The 20,547-nt window shown below is 49.1% G+C and overlaps 1 protein-coding gene across 1 annotated transcript in view; it reads right to left on the bottom strand.

Moving 5' to 3' along the window:
- Positions 1–20,547, bottom strand: part of RIMBP2 (RIMS binding protein 2) — a 109,136-nt gene that overhangs the window by 71,242 nt on the left and 17,347 nt on the right. Inside the window, exon 3 of the mRNA XM_082640018.1 lies at positions 1,740–1,844. Coding sequence (XP_082496144.1) covers positions 1,740–1,841 — 102 coding nt within the window. The 5' untranslated portion in view covers positions 1,842–1,844. The remainder of the gene's footprint in view (positions 1–1,739; positions 1,845–20,547) is intronic.

Raw genomic sequence — 20,547 nt, 5'->3', positions numbered from 1 at the left:
GAGACTCTGGGAGCTGAATGACGGGCTTGGCTCTAGTGCGCTTTCCCCGGCACCAAGTGCTTCGTAAATAAAACTCCAGGCTCACGGAAAACGATGCTCTGCTGAGAAAATCCGACCTGTCGCCCTTGCTGGACAATACTTGTATTTCTGTCGGCCTATTATCTGTCCTGGAAATTCCCAGCCTGGGGTCATGGCTTCTTCACTGGGGGGCAGTGAAGGAGCGTGCAGATACCAGGCAGGTATCTCCAGGCACCGAAAGGTCCCTCATACACGGCAGGAGAAGATAAGAGGAATATCACTGTCTGTATCCCAGCAATATCCTTTCTGGATAGCATCTAATGAAACAGCGCTGCTCAGCGGGCCAGCCAACTTACTACGACAGGTGACAAGGACTGCAACTGTGTCCATCGCACCGGCCTGATGAAATCTATCCTTAGCACGAGGTCTCCATAAATAAGAGAAACAGCTTCAGAAGTTATCTGCCCGGTGCCACACGCTCCACTAATAAACTCGGGAGGAGAAAAACCACTCTGACAGATAGGGGTCACCACCCAGGCAGGGTAAGCCATCGTGTCCTTTATTATTTGAGATCAAAGACCTGGAGGGACCGTCGGGGGATGGAAGGACCCACCGACTGGAGGAAGAGGCGTCTGCTGCCCATCCCAGCTGGCGCCGGGTGGCGTCTGGGACCAGCACCTGTGCCAACGGTCACAATGTGCCCTGGCTGGAAAGGCTGGCTGCCCTCCCACGGGTGGGGGGCACCGGGCTTTGGGAAAGAAACGCAATGAGAGATAGACACAGGGACCCAAGACCCATGGCTCTGAAAGAGGAATCCTCAGACGCATTTGGAGAGAGCCAAGAGGACGGAGGCCTGTGACTAAGGATGGGGTGGGAATTAACTTTCTTGGTCCCCAAACCATCACAGGTGATGTGAGGATACACATTCTGAACGGCTCAGTGTCCCACTCCGCGCCCCGCCTCCCTCCCTCTGGTGTCTGGTCTTTCGTCTTCCTCCCCTCTTTTCTCTCCTTTTCTTTCTTATTTCTGTGTCCCCTGTCCCTCTCTTTCTCTCTCTCTCTTGTCCTTCGTCCATGAGATCATGCTGCACATATTGCTCTGAAACTTGATTTGCTCACTTAGAAAACCGTCACGTAAACCTCCCCAAGAGCAGCTGTAAACCAGAATGATTCCCCCCAAGGCTGTCACGCTGCTTTGTGGTACGGATGCCCCGCGAGTCACACAACCACACCCTGGCATGAGCATTGGATTTAACCCCGTTACCTGTGCCCACACTACAGGACTGCAAACCAAACCAAACCATCATTTTGAACGGGTTCCTGTGTTTCGTACAGGGCATATTCGGCATATTCCCAGAATGGAAGGTCGCAGGGTCAGAGTAGACCCGTGCTTTTAGCTTTCATGGATGCTGTCAGGTTGCTTGCCCCCAGAGCTGAAGCAGATCATACCCTTTTCCATACTCCACAGGCGTGTCATTTTCCCTACAATCTCTCCAGCAACGACTGTTAGAGCTTTTCCTTTGATTTTTTTGCAGTTTAGAACATAATCACAAGTCAACTTAGGAGAAACTAGAGAGCACAGGGACTCCTTCCGCGCCAGGAAGGAGAGGCAGGCGCTCCCTAGCCTGTGAGGAAGGGCTCAGGAGAATAGCCAGCCAACCGCACCCAGGTCCCCCGTCCACCGCCCACGTCCCCCCAGCCCCCAGCCCCAGCCCGGCTCACCTTCTGCAGGAGGTCGATTTCCTGCTGCTTGGCGCTGAGGACGGCCAGGGCTTGTTCATGCTCCAACTGCAGCTGCTGCCGCCGTTCCGCGGCCTCTCGCATGTGCTGTGTTGGGGGGAGGGCAGGTCAGCCCAGCGCCCGGCAGGGAGCTGCGTCCTGGGTCCCCACGGCCGGCTCCCCGCTCTGACTCACCGCCTGCATCCCCGGCTTCTCCCAAGGGCAGCAGGACCAGCTGGGGAAACCCTCACCCCCACAAGCCTTCCTCCCCCGTTTTCACATTTTCTAGTTTACGTGCCAGGAGCACGTGAGCAGAGCTGCAGGTTCCCGTGCTGTGGAGGTGAAGCCCTCTTCTTCCTGTTTGGAAAAAATCCTCCCTTCTCTCCGTGTTTTTCCCCCAGGTCTTCTGCAAATACCAGCCAAGACCTATGGACCTTTCCCTACATAGGGGTACTGTTCCAAGCTGTTTACTACCATTTAACTCATGTCATCCACAATAATCGTAGGAGAGAGGTACTGTAACATAGCCCCATTCTACAGATGGGAAAACTGACACACCAAGTTCTCCTTGTTTGTCACACATGGCGAGTGGCCGTCTGGGATTCAAATCGGATGCCTCTGTGGAGCCTCTGAATCTCAGGGTTTGGTCCTGTCCGCTCGCCCTGGTGAAGCGGGGTGCCCAGCCCCAACAAGTCCAAATGCCCCCTCGTTTGTCCCTCTGCAAAGGTCCCTCCGAGGCAGGGAGTCCCAGGGCTGGACCCTTCTTCTGAGCGGAGCATCTTCTCCCCACCTCTGATGATTTCTCGTCACCCAAAGTCATCCCCCAGGAGAACCCACCAGCAAGCATCCCCGGACACCGGGACCTCCCCGGCCCTAACAGTGACCACCTGTGAACCCTGGTGGGGAGGAAACATGAGAAATGACACCATGTAGAAAAAAAGGCGTGGGTGGGATAGACTTTCACACAGGCAGAATCACAGGGAATGTTTCATGTCAAACCAGACGCACAACATTGAATTCAGCTTCCCCCCTCCCCTCCCCCTCCCCCTCCCCTCCCCCCCCTCCTTCCTTCCCTCTTCTTTCTTTCCTATCTCTTTTTTATAACGAGATCTATGCCAAAGGTGGCTTAGCAATCAACATTTAAAAAATCTGGATCTTTTCACAAAAGTTTTAGCTATGTGTCCCACCTGGAGGGGCTGGCAGAGGCTGAGTCGGAGCTGTTCCCTTCCCGAGCACACGCCTCCTTTTTGCCGCTGTCCCTGCAGACCCACTCTCACCCTCCTGTGACCTGACATCCGAGGGCATGACCCATGTAATATAGACAGGAGACACCTTGATATAATGGGGAAGGGACCCTAACATACCTTCCTCCTTAGCTTGAATTTGTTGATGACTTCTTATTATTACTTTTAAATTTTGTTTTAATTCTTTTACTTATTTTTATCCCCCAGGCTGGGGAAGGGGTCTCAGAGAGATAAGGGCAGAGAAGCAAATTTATTCTCTTCACCATTTTCCCCAAGTCCATCCTACCCACTGCCACCAAAAGCTCCTTCCTTCTGGGAAAGGCCTTGGCACTCGACAAGTTTAACTGCGGATGGGGAAGCTTTGCGGGTTCACATCCCCAGTTCTATGTTTTTTTTTTTTTTTTTTGCATTAAACAGTGCAGTCTTCCTGCCACCCGTGTTGCACGTGTTACATGCATGGCGACATCACGCTCTGGCTTTGGCTCCAGTTTGGGGCTAAACGGCCTTGCAGCCCCTCCGCTGTCACACGTCCCTGGGAAGGTGCAATCTCTTGGCCCCTCGGTGGATGAGCGCTGGTTTCACTGTTGCTATGGAAACTCTCACCAGAACCCAGGATCCTGGGAAGTTAGAACCCCTCAAGCATGAACCAAACCCCCTGAAAAGGTGGAAATGGGTGTGTCTGTCGATGACTATAACCTGCCCCGAGTTGGGACTGGAATGGGTCGTTTGTGTCTACATGTGGGCGGGAGGAGAAACAGCACACACGCGTCTCCTTGCATCCGCTCCAGCCTCCAGCCTTCCTGGTCGGACTGCGCCTCGCCTTCCTGGACGGGAGAGGGGTTATTGCCACGTAGCTTCCCAAGAGCCAGTCTTGAACACGGCTCTCCTGGCCCTGCGGAGCTCTGATTACCAACTTGGGCCTAGCGATTTCTAATGATCTCTTGTGACAGGTTCGACTCCCCCCTGCCCACCACCAACCCACCCTGATTCCCCGATCAGTGGCCCAAGGCACCAGGCATTTTCAGGAACACGAAGACGAACCCCCAGAGCCTCTAAAGATGTCAGGAATTCTCTGAGCTTCCAAGAAGCTTTGGAAATTCTTCCACAAACACTTCTCACTGACTCAGAGGGATATTACTTTTGTCTGGTATTGGGTTTCTTCTTAAGGGCACTAGAGTTCACTAATACTTATCTTCCACCAACTTTCATGGGGTTGTCAGAGGGTCCATGGGACCGTGTGTGTGAGGCTTTTCGTTCTAGAGAGGAGTATTTCTGTTCCATTCCTTCACTCATTTACTTCTGTATATTTATTCATTCAACCAACATTTACTGGGTACCTGTCATGTGCCATGACACTGGGCATCCAGAACAACAGGGTCCTGCCTCCACGGATGGACATTCTAATTGGGCGAGCGGGTAAGAAAGGACATGGGCCAGCAAATACACAAGGAAATGTCAACTGCAGCAAGACGCGTCAGGTTGAACCACTAAAATGGATATTCAATCATTTTGCCTTATAAGACTGGCTGTTTCACATAGCCTAATCCTGGGATGAAATGTCAACCCAATACTGTAATGAAGACTCACTCATTCACTAGCTCACTCATTCATTCATTCAACAAACAATTACCAAGTACTTGTCAGGTGCCCGTCACCACCCTGGGTTCTGAAGGTGATAGCAGCGAAAACAAACACACATAAGACCAAGTCTCTTGGAGTTTACACTCAAGAGGGAGAGACAGACCCTACCCACGTATATTAAACAATATGGAGTGTGTCAGGTGGTCCTAAGTGTTAAGGAGAAAAATACGGCGTGGGATGGGGGACTATGGAGCTGCAGGTGTAGCCGAGGCTGGCGGTATTCACTGAAGTGGCCGGAGCCCCCGCAAGAAGAAGCGGAGACCAGAGGCTGGTGACAGAGCTCCCCCCGAGGAAGGGCTGTGGGTGGAGTCCAGGCGTGGGAGCAGCATGGCGCCTGGATGCCGCCCATTCCCACCGAGCCGAGGCACGGAGCCAAGCTGCTAACAGGACTGTGGGGCATGGGGGCTGCACTGAGCTCCTAGGAAGCTTCCAGAAGGTTCCCTTCTCCAGACACCGCTCGCTTGTGCGGACAATGTCCCACAGGAAGGAAAGGGAGCCTTTATCCTCCACCACTTCAAGGAGGAACGTCTTTCCAGAGTGTGCCTGACGACTTCCCCTTTGGTCTTGTTGGCCCGAACTGGCCAGATGCCCACCCTGAGGCCAACCCCCGGCCGCCCGCAGGCTGAGGGGTCTTTGCACCCAGAAGGTGGGTCGTGCCCCTCCTCTGCTCGGAGCCCCTCAGTGGTCGTCGTCACCCAGAGTAAAACCGCGGTGCTGTCGTGGCGGTGAGGCTGCACTCTGGCCGCCTCTCCCGCTCTGCTACACGCACCCGGGCTTTCTTACTCTTTCCAAAGACCAGGCAAACTTCCACCTCAGGGCCTTTGCACATGCTGCTCCCTCTGCCAGTCACACTCTTCCCCCATCCCCAATACTGGAAGAGCTTGTTCTCTCAAAGTCCAGGCTTTGCCCAAATACCACCTTCTCAGTGAAGCCATATTTAAAACTATAACCAAGCCCCCTGCAGCATCCTTTTCTCCACCCTGCTTTATTTCACTCCAAAGTACTTACCACCATCTAATATATTTCACACTTTACTAGCCCACTGTCTGCTTCCCGCCCCCCCTCCCCCGGATGTAAACAGGCTCCTTGTCTCAGGCTGTGGTCCTGCCCCTGGACAGGTCACTCAGGAAACAAGCCACCCTCTGTGATCTTCCCTCATGACTCCTTGGACTCAGCTCGGACCACCCAGTCTGTTCCAGCCACACTGGCCTCGGCCCAGCTCTGGGAATTTTCTGAACATTCCCCAGCAGGTGCTTGCAGGGACAGTGATGGTGGAGGTGTGTTTCCGGTATTTCAGGTCAATAAAAGGGCAGGGTGAGGTGATCAAGAACCAGACTGCCTGGGTTCAAATCCCAGCTCTGCTGCCTCTAGCTAGTGACTTAACCTCTCTGGACTTCATTTCCTTCTTTGGGATTAACTGTTTATTAGCATATGGATCTACTTTTCGATGGGTAATTCATTAACAATGTTGCCTAGTTAATTATGAATGAACACCTGCTTCGAAAAGGGGTTTTGAATACTACATGAGTTAGGGTAGTACCTGGCATCTATGAAGCCTATTACCTTTTACTCTGAATATAAGAAAACCCCTTCCCATGGACCTTGTGCAGTATATGTAAGGCAGGACCCTGTAATGCAGCATCATGTAATACAGCATCATGTTATGAAGTATCCCGTGATGGCACTTTAGTATAAAACTCAAGGAGCACGGGGCAGGGGGGTCGGGGTAGAAGGTATTCAGTGAGCAGGGACTCTACGAGCAAGGCAGTGAGTGGCTAGGAGGACGGCACTGGTAAGATGGTGGAGTTAAACAAAATGCGCCACCGTTTAGTAAAAGCACTTACTAAGTGCCAGGCTGTGTCTCACCCAGTGCTGAGAGCTGTGTGCTGTGCTCACTTTTACAACAGGCCACAGACTCAGGGAAGCTGAGTGCCTTGCTTAAGGCCACACAGGGTGCCGCAGCAGAGCCTGGAAGCCATCCCAAGAATGGCAAACCACAGAGCCAGGGTCCGCCCGACCACTGACCCTTTGCTGGCCTGAGGCCACTTCTCCTCCATGGCCATCTTCCCCGTGAAGCTCCACCAGGGGCAGATCCACAGTTTCAGGCTCCCAAGAGCCAACCTGGTTGGGATGAACAATTACGCAGCTGTTTAGTGACACTGTTGTTCCAGCTAATCTTTGTGCTTCTGTGTAGTTTGGAAGTGGTCACTGCCAAATGCAGCCTGTGTAATCTTTATTTAGCTTTGTGAGGGAAGCTATTAGTGGAAGAAGGAAACCATCTTCCTTACAAGGATCCATTAGAAAGACTAACTGAATACAAAGTCGCCCCAGCTGCGCTGTCGCAGGCAGCGGGGTCACTGAAGGATAGAGGGGCCACAGACACTTAGTGGGCTCCTCGCTTAGAGGCAAAAGGGGGACGGGGGTGTGTAGATCAGATGTATGGGAACAGCTGGGGTGGAAATAGCTGTCCTCAGGCTGAGGGACCAAGTCCATATAAAGGAGTTTTCAGGAAAGGAAAATGTGTAAAAATATATGCCCCTCCGGGGTGTTACTGATCAGGGTTCTTGGCCCTCCTTAATGGCCCTCCTTAATCAACAGAAATTGATAGAAGGCCAGACAAGAAATTCCGGCAAGGCTCTAGTGGGGTCTGCTGCAGCAGTGGGGAGCGAAAAACAAACAACGGGCTCCCTTGCCGGCTCCTTATCTGGGGTGAGGGTAGGCGTGGGTCCAGGTGGCTGGGCAGAGGAGTAGCTTAGGCGGTTTGTGCACCGCTTAGGTGGTGTCGCGTGCAGGGGGCATGCGCAGTGTCCTGCCTTTGCTACTGACACCCTGTTTTTCCTCCAGGCTCTGCAGGAGTAGCAGTTGGATTTTTTTTTTTTTGGTCTTTTTGTATCTTTTTATCCATAATTTGCCCCAGCTGCAGATGCACACAGTTATTTTTAGTCCCTTATAGCTTCTTTGTATTTTATTGCTTGAGGAGACATCTGTCCAGGTGGAAGCACTGCAGCAAAGGGTCCAGGTCTCAGCCTGTCTCGGAGGGACGTGGTGTTTGAGGTTCATTTTGATGAGCGTCGCAGCTTGGGGGACAAGATTACCTGGGACGTTTTTAGCTTCTTTTGCATCTTCCCACATCCTACCTGTCCCTTCAGAGCCATGTTCCCCTCCAGCAGCTGCCCATGTATCTGCTTCTTTTCTCAACACACAGCTTACGGGGTGTCTCTACTCACTGTCTCCACGACCTCACACCCCACTCACCCTTCAAAGCTTCTTCACCTTGGTTCCCCTCCTAGCACTCAGCCGGCAGCCTCCTGCCAAGATGACCAAGGGGCTCCCTGCCGTCCAAGCCAGCGGTCACTTCTCTGCCCAGGGACCCCATGTCTCAGCAGCATGTAACATGTAACATGGCGGAGGGTCATGAAACACCCTCCGCTCCTGGCCCAGGGATCTCCACACTGGCCCAGTGTCCCCTCTCCCTCTCCACTCCTGTCTGATCTCTGAACACTGGAGTGGCCGCCGCTCTGTTGACATTCTTTCTTTACGGGATCTTATCCCACATCACAGTTTAACTGCCATTTACAAACTCACGCGGCCAAATGAAATGTTTATCTCTACACTCATATCCAACTGCCTACCCCTCACCTCCATGTGGACGTACAGGAGGAAGCTCAGATTCAGCCTGTCCAAAATAGACTTTGACTTTCTTTCTCCAACCACTGCTGTCCCCAGGCTGCCCCAGTCCAGCAAGGACCCCCCCAGCGACTCAGTTCCTACAGCCCAAAAGCCAGGAGTCATTCTTGCTCCCTTTCCCTCCTTGCTCAGCATCCAAGGCTTTAGAAACTCTTGCATTTGCACCAAAACCTTTCCTGGATTGGCTCCTTTCTCCGTGTCCACTGCCGTCACTGCCCAACCAGCCGCCATCACCCCTCGGCCGGACCATAACCAGACTTGGAGTTGGTCTTCCTGCCACCAGTCCTGCTACCCGACGGGTCCCCAAGAGAGGCGAGGGTGATCTCTCCCAAACACGGCCATCCGTGATGGCTAATTTTGTGTCAACTCACCTGGGCTAAGGGATGCCCGGAGAGCTGGGAATGCATGACTTTTGGGTGTGTCTGGGAGGGTGTTTCTGGAAGAGATTAGCATTTGAATTGGGGAACTGAGTAAAGCAGATGGTCCTCCCCAGTGTGAGAGGACACCACCCCATCTGCCTAGGACCCGAACGGAATGAGAGGCAGAGAAAGGGGGGATTCACGCTCTCTGCTTGGGCTAGGACATCTATTTTTCCTGCCCTAGGACATCAGCCTCCTGAATCTCATGCTTTGGGGGTCAGATTGGGACTTACACCATCAGCCCCTGAATTCTCAGGCCTTTGAACTTGGACCGAATTACATCACCAGCTATCCTGGTTCTCCAGCTTGCAGATGGCAGGCAGATCGTGGGATTTCTCGGTCTCCATAATTGCATGAGCCGATTCCTAGAATAAACCTCCTCTTGTATCTGCATGTCTCTCTCTGTATATCCAACGGGTTCTGTTTCTCTGGAGAACCCTGACTAATACACTGTCTTCTGCTTACAGCACTCAATGGCTGCCACTGCACTTAGAACAAAATTCAAAATCTCTGCTGCAGCTGATGGGTTCCTCCGTGATGGGGCCCGCTTCTCTGCCTAATCTCTTCCGTCCCCCCTTCACTACGCCTTAGCCATGCTGGCCTCTGATCAGCTCCACTGTTACGTCAAGATCATCCCCACCCCCGTGTCTTAGCATATGCCATTCCACTGCCTAAAATGCTGGTCCCTGCATCTTCACATGGCTGGCCCTTCACAGTGTTTATCCTCTCCAGAGATTATTTTGTTTATTTATATGTTTATTTATTCTATGTCTTCCCTCCCCCTGCTAATCTGTGAGATCCATGAGATTAGAGAACTCATCTCCATCTGCTGATACACCCCAGGGTCTAACACAGCCTCTGGCACACAGTGGGATGTGGCATAAATGAGAGGACAATGAGGCCCTTACGGAGAACATCTTCCCCATGGCTCCAGCCCACCCTCACCTCTAGTCTCTCCGTCACTGATGGTATCTATCATTATTCTGCATATAACAGATGTATTGTCATCATTATTATATGCATTATTATTATTCTGCATATAATATATGCATTATTATTATATATGCATTATTGTTATTATTCTGCATATAGACTATAATAGGCTTTGTACTGTTCTGATGTATTCTGTGTAACTCTCCCTTTCTCAATTGGACTCTAAATGTCTCCTCCATGCCCATACTCCACAGGCAGTAGAAGCCTGATTCATATTTGCCAAGTGGAATTCAACCAATGCTTATGGATGGAAGATCCACCCTGTGGCTGTCAGGAAACTAGATTTCTGCCTTTGGAGAGACTAGAGGAGATACAATTCTCACCACATTTTAACCAAACTGTGAACCAGACACATCAACTAACTCTCCTGGAGGGAAACCAGGCTGGTAGGGTGAGTGTCATCCATTTGTCCAATGTCCTCTAGGAGATGGGCTTTGAAGAGTGAGGAAGAGTAGAGTTAAATGGAGGGTGAGGAAAAGTGTAAACTAAAAATAAGAGAGAGATTGGATTTTAAGGCTGAAATCTGTGGAGTTCGGTGGATGGTGGGGAGAAAAACTTAACTCAGGCGACGGATGGGGCTGGACCTGCGAGTTGAACATTCGTGAGATCTGTGAACCAGCCAAAACAGAGAAACAGACGAGACTCAAAAACACGATGCACGTACTCCACGTCCTGGCATAAGGATATGCCATTGATTCGTCCAGTACAGCACTGATTTTCCAAATAGAGCCAGCAGATATGTCTATGGTGAAACACCCATAGAAACCCACAGTGTTACAAGGTTAATATTTTTGAGGTATTCATCAATACTTCTTTCTATCTCCCCTTCCATTTCTCCTCCACTCCTCCCCCACGTCCCATCCAGATGGCAGGTCCATTCTGCACTCATTGCCTCAGGGGGGGTGCACAGGGTGACGGGCAGAAGAAAGGACTCTCCGGGGCTTTGGTGCACAAACCCTACACCGATGCTCTACTTGTGAGAACTACCTGAGACTAGAACCTCCCTCCTCATCCACAGAAAAACATTGCTTCATCAGAGGTTGACAGACAGGCTCACACGTGCATAGACACCGGTGAATTCTGGAGAGAAGGGCTTTGGCTCTGCTTTCTGGAAAGTTCCAGAGAGGTGAGACCCTAGAGAACTTATGGCTAACAGGTGAGTCCAGAAAACAAAGCTTTGAACCACCCGGCAGAGGTTTCTGCACTACCCTGGCCTAACCAAGAGTCAATAGGAACTCGTACAACTGAACAATTAATCTTTAGTCCTTTTGTTAATTATACTTTGTAAGTTGCTAAGAGAGTAGATCTTAAAAGTTCTCATCACAAGAAAAAAAATTCTGTAACCAGGTACAGTGATGGATGTTAACTAGAGTTATGGTGGTGATCGGTTTGCAACGCAGACAAATATCAAATCATAATTTTCAGTTACATCTGAAACTGATATAATCCTTTGGTCTTGTATTTTACAACGATGTCATGTAACTTTAAGCCTTGTCTCCAAAATGATGGGAAAAAACTGTTAGACTGTGGCTTGTGGATTTTTAAAGCCTAGATGTAAATAATAAGAATTGGATGGAATGGTAGAAATCTCAGCCTGTGCACGCGTGGGTGGGTGCGAGATGAAATCCTCCGCCTTTTGGTATCATGTGGCCCCAAGCCCAGCTTAGGTATAACCCTGGTGGGTGCCGGTAAACTGTCCGAATGCTCTCAGATCCATTGCTCCCCCTTCCCTGCTTTGCTCACAGAGAACTACATTTCCCAGACGGCCCTGCCCCTGCTTCTTGGGGACTGGCCAATTGGAGGCACCAGAAGGTGGGAGGAAGAGAGAAGCCAGGTATTTCTCCCTCTCTGCTTCCTGTGCTGTCTAGAGAGGTGGCTCTTCCTCCCCTGGGGCTCTAGCTCCTGCTGGGCAGCCCTCACCCATGGCTTCAGCCTCTGGCCCTCGGGAAGACCATCACCCCGCCCCCATCTCTGCAGCCTTAGAGGTGATATCTCCAAGTGCATATTTGACTTCTCACCTCTTCTACCGCCTGTGTAACTAATCCCTTGCATTAAAGTCCCTCCACCTGAAGACACCTCGATTGCTTTCTGACTCTCAACTGAAATCTGGCTGAGAGACTGAAGGAAAAGGATGAAGCCAACTCCAAACTGACATTACATTTCTAGCAGTCTTTCAAAATGAGCGTCTTAAGGGAATTAAGTAACCTTGGGGGAAAATGTTATATTTCTTTCACTCGAGTTTTTACAATTAGATTCAAATCTGCTTTATAGATTTACTGTGACAGCTGGAAGGAAAAAATGAAAACCCATTGAAATCTGAACTCTGCTGACACCCTGCAAAGTAAAGATTAATCAGTCCAGGACCATTTACAGCCTGAAAATGGCTTCATTTACCTTACCCACAGTTTTACTGGTTTGTTTTAATATCCCTTCATTACTTTGCTTGAAACTTTTTCTACCAAAAAAAAAAAAAAAAAAAAGATGGTTTTGATGCTTCTTCCCAACTAGGAAAAGTTGTTCCTTTCATCCTCAGTGTAGTTGATCTTGGACTGAGAGCTGCTTTAATGAGTCTGTATTATCTCCTCCCCTGGAAGGTAGGGCACAGACATGCAATCTCAGTGAGCCCTGAAGCCTGTGGCTTATGCACAGTGGTGGAAAAAGTTCAAGGATGACACTCCCTGGGTCCAGGCCCCAGCCCTCTGTCTAGGAAGTCTTCTTGCCATAACACCAAAGGCTGAAAGTCCAGCGGGCTGAGAACTTACTAGAAATGGGACAAGACACAAACACCTTTCCACCTTATTTCTGACATACACCCATCAGCTGAATACTGGAAACTTTAGAAATGGTGAAAAATGGTAACAAACACATCCTTCTATCTCATTTTTCACCTTCCCTTCACAGTTACTGTGAAGATGTCCAGTGGATGGATGGATGGATGGATGGATGGATGGATGGATGGATGGATGGATGGAAGGAAGGATGGATGGTTGGCTGGATGACTTTGACGGCTGAGGCTCTCTCCCCATTTCCCTCACTGTCCAGGCTTGCCAATCAGCCCCTCGGCAGGCCACCGAGCACCCCAGTGTCGGGCTAGCTTTCATGTCCCAGTAACATTTCAAGGTCATTTCTGCCTCCCTGACTTCAGTTAGGAGGTTCCCTCTTCCCTTAATGGCCTGATTTCCTCCTAAATATTCACAAATCCCCTTGTGCCCCAAGCCTAACTCAAACTTCACTTTCTCTAATTTGTCCCAATTACTCTCATCCTACTGACTTCCTGTTCTGCAATGGACGGTTGCTAATCTTCTCTGCCCAGCATGTATTTCCTGTTCAAATGATAGCAGTGTCCTGAATTATCCCAAGGACATCAGCCTTTCCCTACCCTCAGCCTCACATAACCCCAACCCTTGGCTCCAGGGTTTGCACGTGATCTACACTCTTCTAGGTACACGAGCCCAAAGCTAGACCAAAGGGACAAATTTTGGTGTCATGAGACATTTACTGGAAATATTAGGAAAGAAAGAGACGTGCTCTTCCATGGCGACCAAATTAGTAGGATGCAAGCCAGGAGATGCTGGGTACCATCTTTAACGTGACTTGGTGAGAGCCTGCCTGTGAACTGGACTGACAGAAAAGAGCAGAGAGAAAAAAGGAAGAGAGGCTATTCTTGGTGACATCACCTGAGCACCTTGATTCAACCTTGCCTGAAGCCTAACCTCGCTCATATTTCCCACTTTATAAACCAATTATTTCTGTCTCTTAAAACCATTTGACATAGGTTTGCATGAACTTTATCCCAAATGGTCCTCACTAAAATATTTTTCAACAGCATTTGTGACTGCCACAAAACTTACTAAACTAACTTCTATAACGTCTCATATTATGCACTGAACCTTCATAACTTTTTAGTCTTGTTTCTCAAAATAAAGAGACAGCTGGTGGATCATGACAGTTTTGGAGTCCTTTCAATTCCCTGTTTTGGGGAAGAGACAGCCAGAGACCCAAAGGAGCTTTCCAGAAGTAAAATGACAACTTCTCAGCAGCAGAAAGAGGATAAACTGGGGTGCAAGGGCATGGGGGTGGAGTGGGGTGCCATGCGGTGGGGCGGGGGCAGGTGCTTGGTGCCATCTCTCTCCTGGGGCCAGGAAACAAAGTCCTAAGATCCAAGTCACTGGCAGCAAGTTTCCTTGTTCAAGGAAATTACTCTTATCCACAGGGTACCTGTGGTGTGTACAGGTTGAAACCCATGAGTCCAGCATCAGAACCAACCAAGGGGGTTTCAGTGAAACTGGGCTGGATGGCCAGTCCAGAGGATTGAAACAGAGACCACATTTAAACCCACACCAGAGCTTTGCCATCCTGGGAAAGGGTTCGGGTGGAAGGAGGGAGAGAAGTGGGCAGCCGTGAGCCTTCACGGGAGCTCCTGATCCCGTGTGTGTGGCCCCCGCAGTTAAACCCTCCTCGGTGTTTATTGCAGATGGTACAACTGGTGGACATCTACGTCCTTCTTGTTTCTATAAGCAGATTGCTGGCGTGGTTTTCCCAGAGTGTCCTGCCCGAGGTACCCAGCCCCAGGCATCACCATCCTCCTCCTCATCTAAGCGTATAACCTTTACCAAGTTCTCGAGTATTGTTGTGCTAAGTATTTAACATGTATAACATATTGCATCTGCACAACAACACTTGAAGCAGGAAATATTTTATTCCCATTTACAGCGAAGGAAACCGAGGCCCAGAGAGGTTAAGTAACTTGCCCTAGGTTGCCCAGCTAGTAAATGATGAGGCCATATTTGAACACAGATCTGTGCTCACATTCTCTCCACTCATCTGTCTGCTCTACGGGAGATTTCCTGCAGGACCCCACCCTTATTTGTGGGATGTGCTGACATCCAGCAGACTCTGCAAGAAAGTCAATGCAAGAACATTTCCTGCAGGGCCCTGGAGTTACTCCAGATCCCTCTGGGGTTCTCAGGCCACTGAAGACACGCTGCCCTTGGCCACGTGACCAGTGCACAGAGCACTGCGCATTTCTCCAGGGAGGAAATTTACACCATCATCACTGGTATAAACCCCACAAGTCGCCATGATCCAGGCTGTCCCTGGGAGCACAAGGGGCCCGTGGGTCCTTGCAGAGAGTCTGGAAATCCCCGGCTTTCATTCCAAGACGAACTCCCACCAAATTCCTAAGGTTTGGCTTCTGCTTCCTTTTACAAATCTCTTCCCAATTCCAAGGGCACAGGCCACGTTCCACGGGAACACTTCACATCTGAAAAGTCCTGAAGGTCGTGCGTCCCAGCGAGAAGTGCCTGTTTGATACGCTTTGCCTGTGGCAGGATGTATTTTTAAAGCGGTGATATTTATAGCCGGATGTCGGCATTAACACAAGTGCTTAAGTAGCCTACAAATGTCGAGATGCTGCTTCCCCGGGAAAGCTCAGATGTGACATGGTGGGAACGCGTGTGGAGCAAATGGAGTCATCTCATCCACGTTAGAGCAAAGGGGGATTTGTCTTCTGCTTTGGCTCCTGCCCTGCCTGGGCAACGAAATTCAGGAAAAAGTCATTTCCCTTAACAGGAGTTAACAGCGATGCTCTTAATGTCACATTCATGGGATCTGGTACTCCTGGTGGAAATAATGAAGCATTTCTGTGCCCACAGTTTCCTCTTACAAGACACCCGGTGAAAAGAACACAGCACTTACTGAGTTCATGTCTTCAAAAACAAGAAAGAAGGCATTTAAAGCTGTTTGTTTTCTATGCCTTATGACTTCCTGTCCCGTCTGTGGAAGTCAGATTCATTCATAATGAGGGTCAGCAAGAAAAAGAGCCATGGAAGCCGAAATATATTTTAGCCAAAGTATCTTAGTTTCTCAAACTGGAAAAAATTAGGAAGTCAGGAGCCCCCTTATAAAACATTGGAGCTCTCCTGATTCCTGATTTGTCCTTAAGCCTCCAGACAAGCCTCTCTCTTGCTCATCTGACCCTGATGGATTCTGAAAACACAGGGACAGTGGCACTCAGAGTTATTAGATCATCTTTCTGAAGGACAGTTTTCGTCATGTCCCAGTGGTCCCTGCCTGCCAGGCCTGGGGATTAAGGCCAGCCAGGTGCAGGGCATATGGTGAGCCAGACCTGCATTCAAATGTCATTTCTACCACTTATAAGCTGTGTGCTCTGAGGTGAGGTGTGTACCTCTTTGAGCCTCAGTTTCTTCACTTATCGAGTGAAGGAGAAGAATCCAACCTTCCCAAGGTCATTGCAAGGACCAGATGAAATAGGAGCTTCAAAGTGACCTGCACAGTAATTACCTTTAATGCAATTATGGGTAAGTGTTGATTTTGTTTTTGCCATTTTATTTGTTTTCTGATTGTTCCCTCTCCTCTCATCGTTCTGTTTCACCTTTCCTGCCTTCTTTGCAATGATTTGAATGTTTTTTAGTATCCCATTCCATGTATTTATTGGGTGTTTGACTATATATTTTTATATACCTTTTAGTGGTTGTTCCAGGGGTCTCAATATACGTGTTTAAATTAAAATAATCTGTTCAGAATTAAATTTTGCCACTCCAAGTGGAATGCAGAAACACTACCCCTGTCGCAGCATCTTTACTTTCTCTCTATGTCACGGTCTTCCCATGGATTATTACATCCACATACACTGAAAACCCTCAGTGTTATAATTTTTCTTTGAACTGTCATACATATTTTAAAGGACCTAAGAGGAGAAAAATAGCCTATTATATCTCCCCAGCTACCTACCACTTCTGTTTCTCTCATCCACCCAGGACTTATTGAGCGCCAAGTATGTGACAAGTGCTAGCAACACCATAAAGACAAAAACGGAAGTGGTCCTGGCTTGTGTGGAATTCACCTTCTAGTGGTAAGGATAAGTGTTAATCAAATAAGGATATAAAAATGCAAACTTTTGACAAGCGTCATGAAAGGGAAGTGCTGAATGCTGAGAGTCTTCCATCACTAAAAGATGAGCCCTGGGGACGTCAGCTTCCCTGGGGAGGTGACAGATGCGTGGATTTTTGAGGATGCATAGGAGTTGGTTAGAAGAGGGAAGAGCAAAGCGTTCTATGCAGAGGGAGCAGTATGTGCAAAGGCCCTGTGGCAGAAGGGATCAAAGTGAGGTCAAGGGTGAAGGAAGGCTGGTGTGACTGGCATGGGGGGAGAGATGCAGAATGTTGGAGGGGAAGCCAAGGGGGCCGACAGGGACCAGACCATCAGGGCCTTGAAGGAATGTCATCCTCATTCTCAGAGCGATGGGTAGCCAGGCAAGGATGCAAGGATGTGGATCAGGGTATAACATGAGGGGATTTGTGTTTGCAAAGACTGTGGTATGGAGAAAAGATCAGAGGGCAGCCAGAGCAGAGGAAAGGAAGAGGCAGGAAGTTAGGAAACTTTTAATATAACCTGAGCAAGAGAGGAGCTGTGTGGTCTCAAGCAGCAGGAGTAGAAATTGAGGACAGTTAGGTCGGCTCAGGAGGTTTTGGGATGGCTTGCGTTAAATCTATAGGACTTTTCATGAATTGCACGGCCAGGACGAGGGACAGGGAATTGCACACCTCCAGATGGAGCAGCTGGGTAGATGGTGAAACAGGGAAACAGAATCCGATTGGGCTTCTTATTTCAGGGCCTGTGGGTCTGTGCTGAAATGGAGTTTACCTCCTGGACACGTGCTTTCATTTATGCAAAAATAATTAATAATTATTAAAGTCTTAATTATTTAATAATTGTGAAAGTATTCTTTTAATAATTATTACATTAGTAAAAATAACAATCTAACTCTAACCCTAACTGAACACTTACTCTGTGCCAGATGCTTGATGTTCAGAATAGAGTAACGAGTAAGTCAAAGGTCATCTCTGTTCATCTGAAGTTCACATTGTGCTGGGGAAGGGTATGCAGAAAACAAACGAGGAATCTGGCAAATAATAAGAATTTCAGAGACTGATAGAGGCAGAGGAGAAAGCGAGGTGATGTGCAGGGGCGGGAGGCAGCCGTACTGATTCTACTCAAGCTGGTCAGGGAGGTGACATTTCAGCCGAGACCTACATGATGACAAGCAACGTTTTGAAGAAAGCTCTGGAGGCAAGAGCCAGCTTGGCGTGTGTCCACTGGCTGCAGGGTTGCGAGGGGCTGGGTGTGGTGAGAGGTGAGGGAGAGAGGCAGATCTGGGAACAAATGAGGTGATCGCCCTGCTGTGGGTTCAGTTCTGGACAGTTCTGGACAGCAGGGGTCCAACTGCTGTGGGTCCAAATGGACGTGTTGAAGCCCTCACTTGACTACATGTCTTGGTCACTAGATACGGACGTGACTTACTTTTAACTTATTGCATGAACGATCTGCTTCTGGTGAGCATCACGGTTGTACGGCTAATGCTACAATAAAGACCTGGGGCGCATAGTGGGAGCTTTATGTCTTCTGTACACTCCCAGAAGGGAGACTGTGGGAGAAGAGTATGCAGAAGGTAAATATGGACAGTTCCAGAACCCAGACAGACTGTAGCAATTCACCTTCGGCCAGCATCGTGTAAGCATGCCTGCTCCCCACTCCTCGCCGGCCCTGGGCACGGTCGCTCCTGAGTTTCTTCATCTGATGAAGAGATCAGCATCTCGCTGTCGTTTTAATTTGCATTTTCCTGATGATCAGTGAAGTTGAACACTTTATATGCTTAGTAGCTCAGAATTTTGAAGGGCTGGGTGGGGATCCCAGCAGAGGACAAAGAACTGGGCTGCCTGCTGCACGGAGAAAATTGTCAACTCCATGGTGGGGTCCGAGGGGGGGTCCGAGCCTCAGAATGAGATCTGGTCCCATCCTTTTGCTGGATGCAAAGAAGGCACGTGTGTGTCCCATAGCACCAGCCGATGAACTGGCAGTGCCTCTTACCTAAATCTCTCCCCATGGAGACAGGAGCGGAGAATGAAGTTCCAAAAGCAATACATTTCCTGTTTCTTCCCAGTCTCTGAACATCTAGATAAAGCTATCATCTATTCGGATCAAGGGTTTTGCTGGAGATGGAGCCCTAAACATTATTCTCATGTTCAGAGAACCCTGCAGGGTTTTATGGGCATTGGAGTATCAGCACATAGAAAATGAACTCCAAAACCTTAATTAAACCTGACAATGACCGCAGGCAGGTCTGTATTCGCAGGTATAAGGATGAATCTCCGTGCACAGGTGCAAAGTAATGGGAGGGGAAGAGGGAAGGAGCTGGAGATAAGGGAAGACTGTCGCCTCGAGAGTTACTTATGCATCCCAGATAATCAGTTGTTCATTAACACAAAATAAGCGTCAGATTATCTTCACTGAACTTGACTAATCTGTTGATTCTGAGAACAAAATCTGGTCCAGAATACTTGTTCCCTTGTCTTTGAATCATAAATTATAATGGGTTAAGTTTAATTAATCAAAAATATTTTTATAGACCTGGGTCAGATTTCTAGAATTTGCACTGCGTGCTGGTCAGATAACCGGAAAGGGGGCTGCAAATGTTCCCTTGTAAACCTGCTGCCAGCACGGCCAGTCGACAAAGTGCTCAGGGATCCCTGAAGTCAAGAAAAAGGAATGGTCCTGATTAACTCATGTTTTTTTTAAATTAAGTGGAAGTCAGTGTTGAAATACCTCGCTCCACCGTCTTACTGGAGATGTACAAGTACTTAAATGATTTGGGGCTTCCCAGTGGATCAGTAGGGATGGGAGGGAATAACACTCTCTCTCTCTCTCCAGGAAGTTTTTTCCAAAAAAGGTGACACTCACAGCTTCTGGGTGGATGTGAATTTGGGGGACACTCTTCATCCCCACACAGAGCTGTCCAGTAGCTTCTCCATGACTGCGGTTCCCACTGAGCTCCAGGGACTGCCCTCAGACCCAGGGAAGGGGGGGACAGCTGCCTGCTCTGCTGGTCTCTCTCTGCCTTCCCGCCCCTGTCGGTTCCCCCGGCCCACACCTCTCGAAATGGTCTCTGTGTTGAGCTCTCTTAAGTTAAACGCTTGGAGTGTGGCATCATTCCCTGCCGGGATGCTAATGCTGTCCTAAAATAGAGACACACGTCTCTGTTGCATCTGACAAATACAGCCATCTTTCGGGTCCTGAGCAAGAAGACACAGGGAAGAGAGGCAGGATGTGCTCCGATCATACACAAAAACTGGAGCTTCACAAGTTCCTTTTCCATTTCAGTGGAGCTGGTAAGATGCTAAGGATCTAGAATATCCTAAATATCTGGCAACAGGAAATTTACATGAAAAACACTAGGTGTTTTTTTTTTTTTTGCAGAATCCTTGAGTCTGAGAAGCTGGAGGGAAAAATCGCTTGGTTTACTACGTTTATCACAAGGTTAGACACTTGTGCCAAGACCTAATCCAGGGGTTGCTGGGCTTGAAGATGGGGAGCTCCGTGGGGGGGACACCCTTGCCAGACAGTCACCCAGCCTGGGCCGAGCAGAGGCTGGAAATCACCAGCTCTCCTGTGGATTGTCCTCTTGGAGAATCTCAGTCTGTGCCAGAAAGAGGCCGCACTTGATTTGTGGCTGCATTTTTACAGAAGCACTTGTAAGCCCCAAAGAAGTGACCCTTCTAGACAAGCTTCCTCGACCACAAGCCTTCACCTGCTCCATTATTCTCCACGATGGCAGAAGGTGTCTGCAGTAACAGGCCATGTCAGTATCATGCGGTCTCTCGCTCACATGTTCACTCATTCATTCATTTACTAATTTAATCAATCTATCAATATTTACCAAGTGCCTTCTAGATGTCAGATTTTGTCCTGCGCACTGAAACAAAGTCTCTCTCAAAGAAGCTACATTTTGGTAGGAGAAAACAAATATAC

The sequence above is a fragment of the Mesoplodon mirus genome (genome assembly GCF_964341445.2).
Source record: "Mesoplodon mirus genome assembly, chromosome: 13".
Classification (NCBI taxonomy): domain Eukaryota; kingdom Metazoa; phylum Chordata; class Mammalia; order Artiodactyla; family Ziphiidae; genus Mesoplodon; species Mesoplodon mirus.
This window is presented reverse-complemented; position numbering and strand designations above follow the sequence as displayed.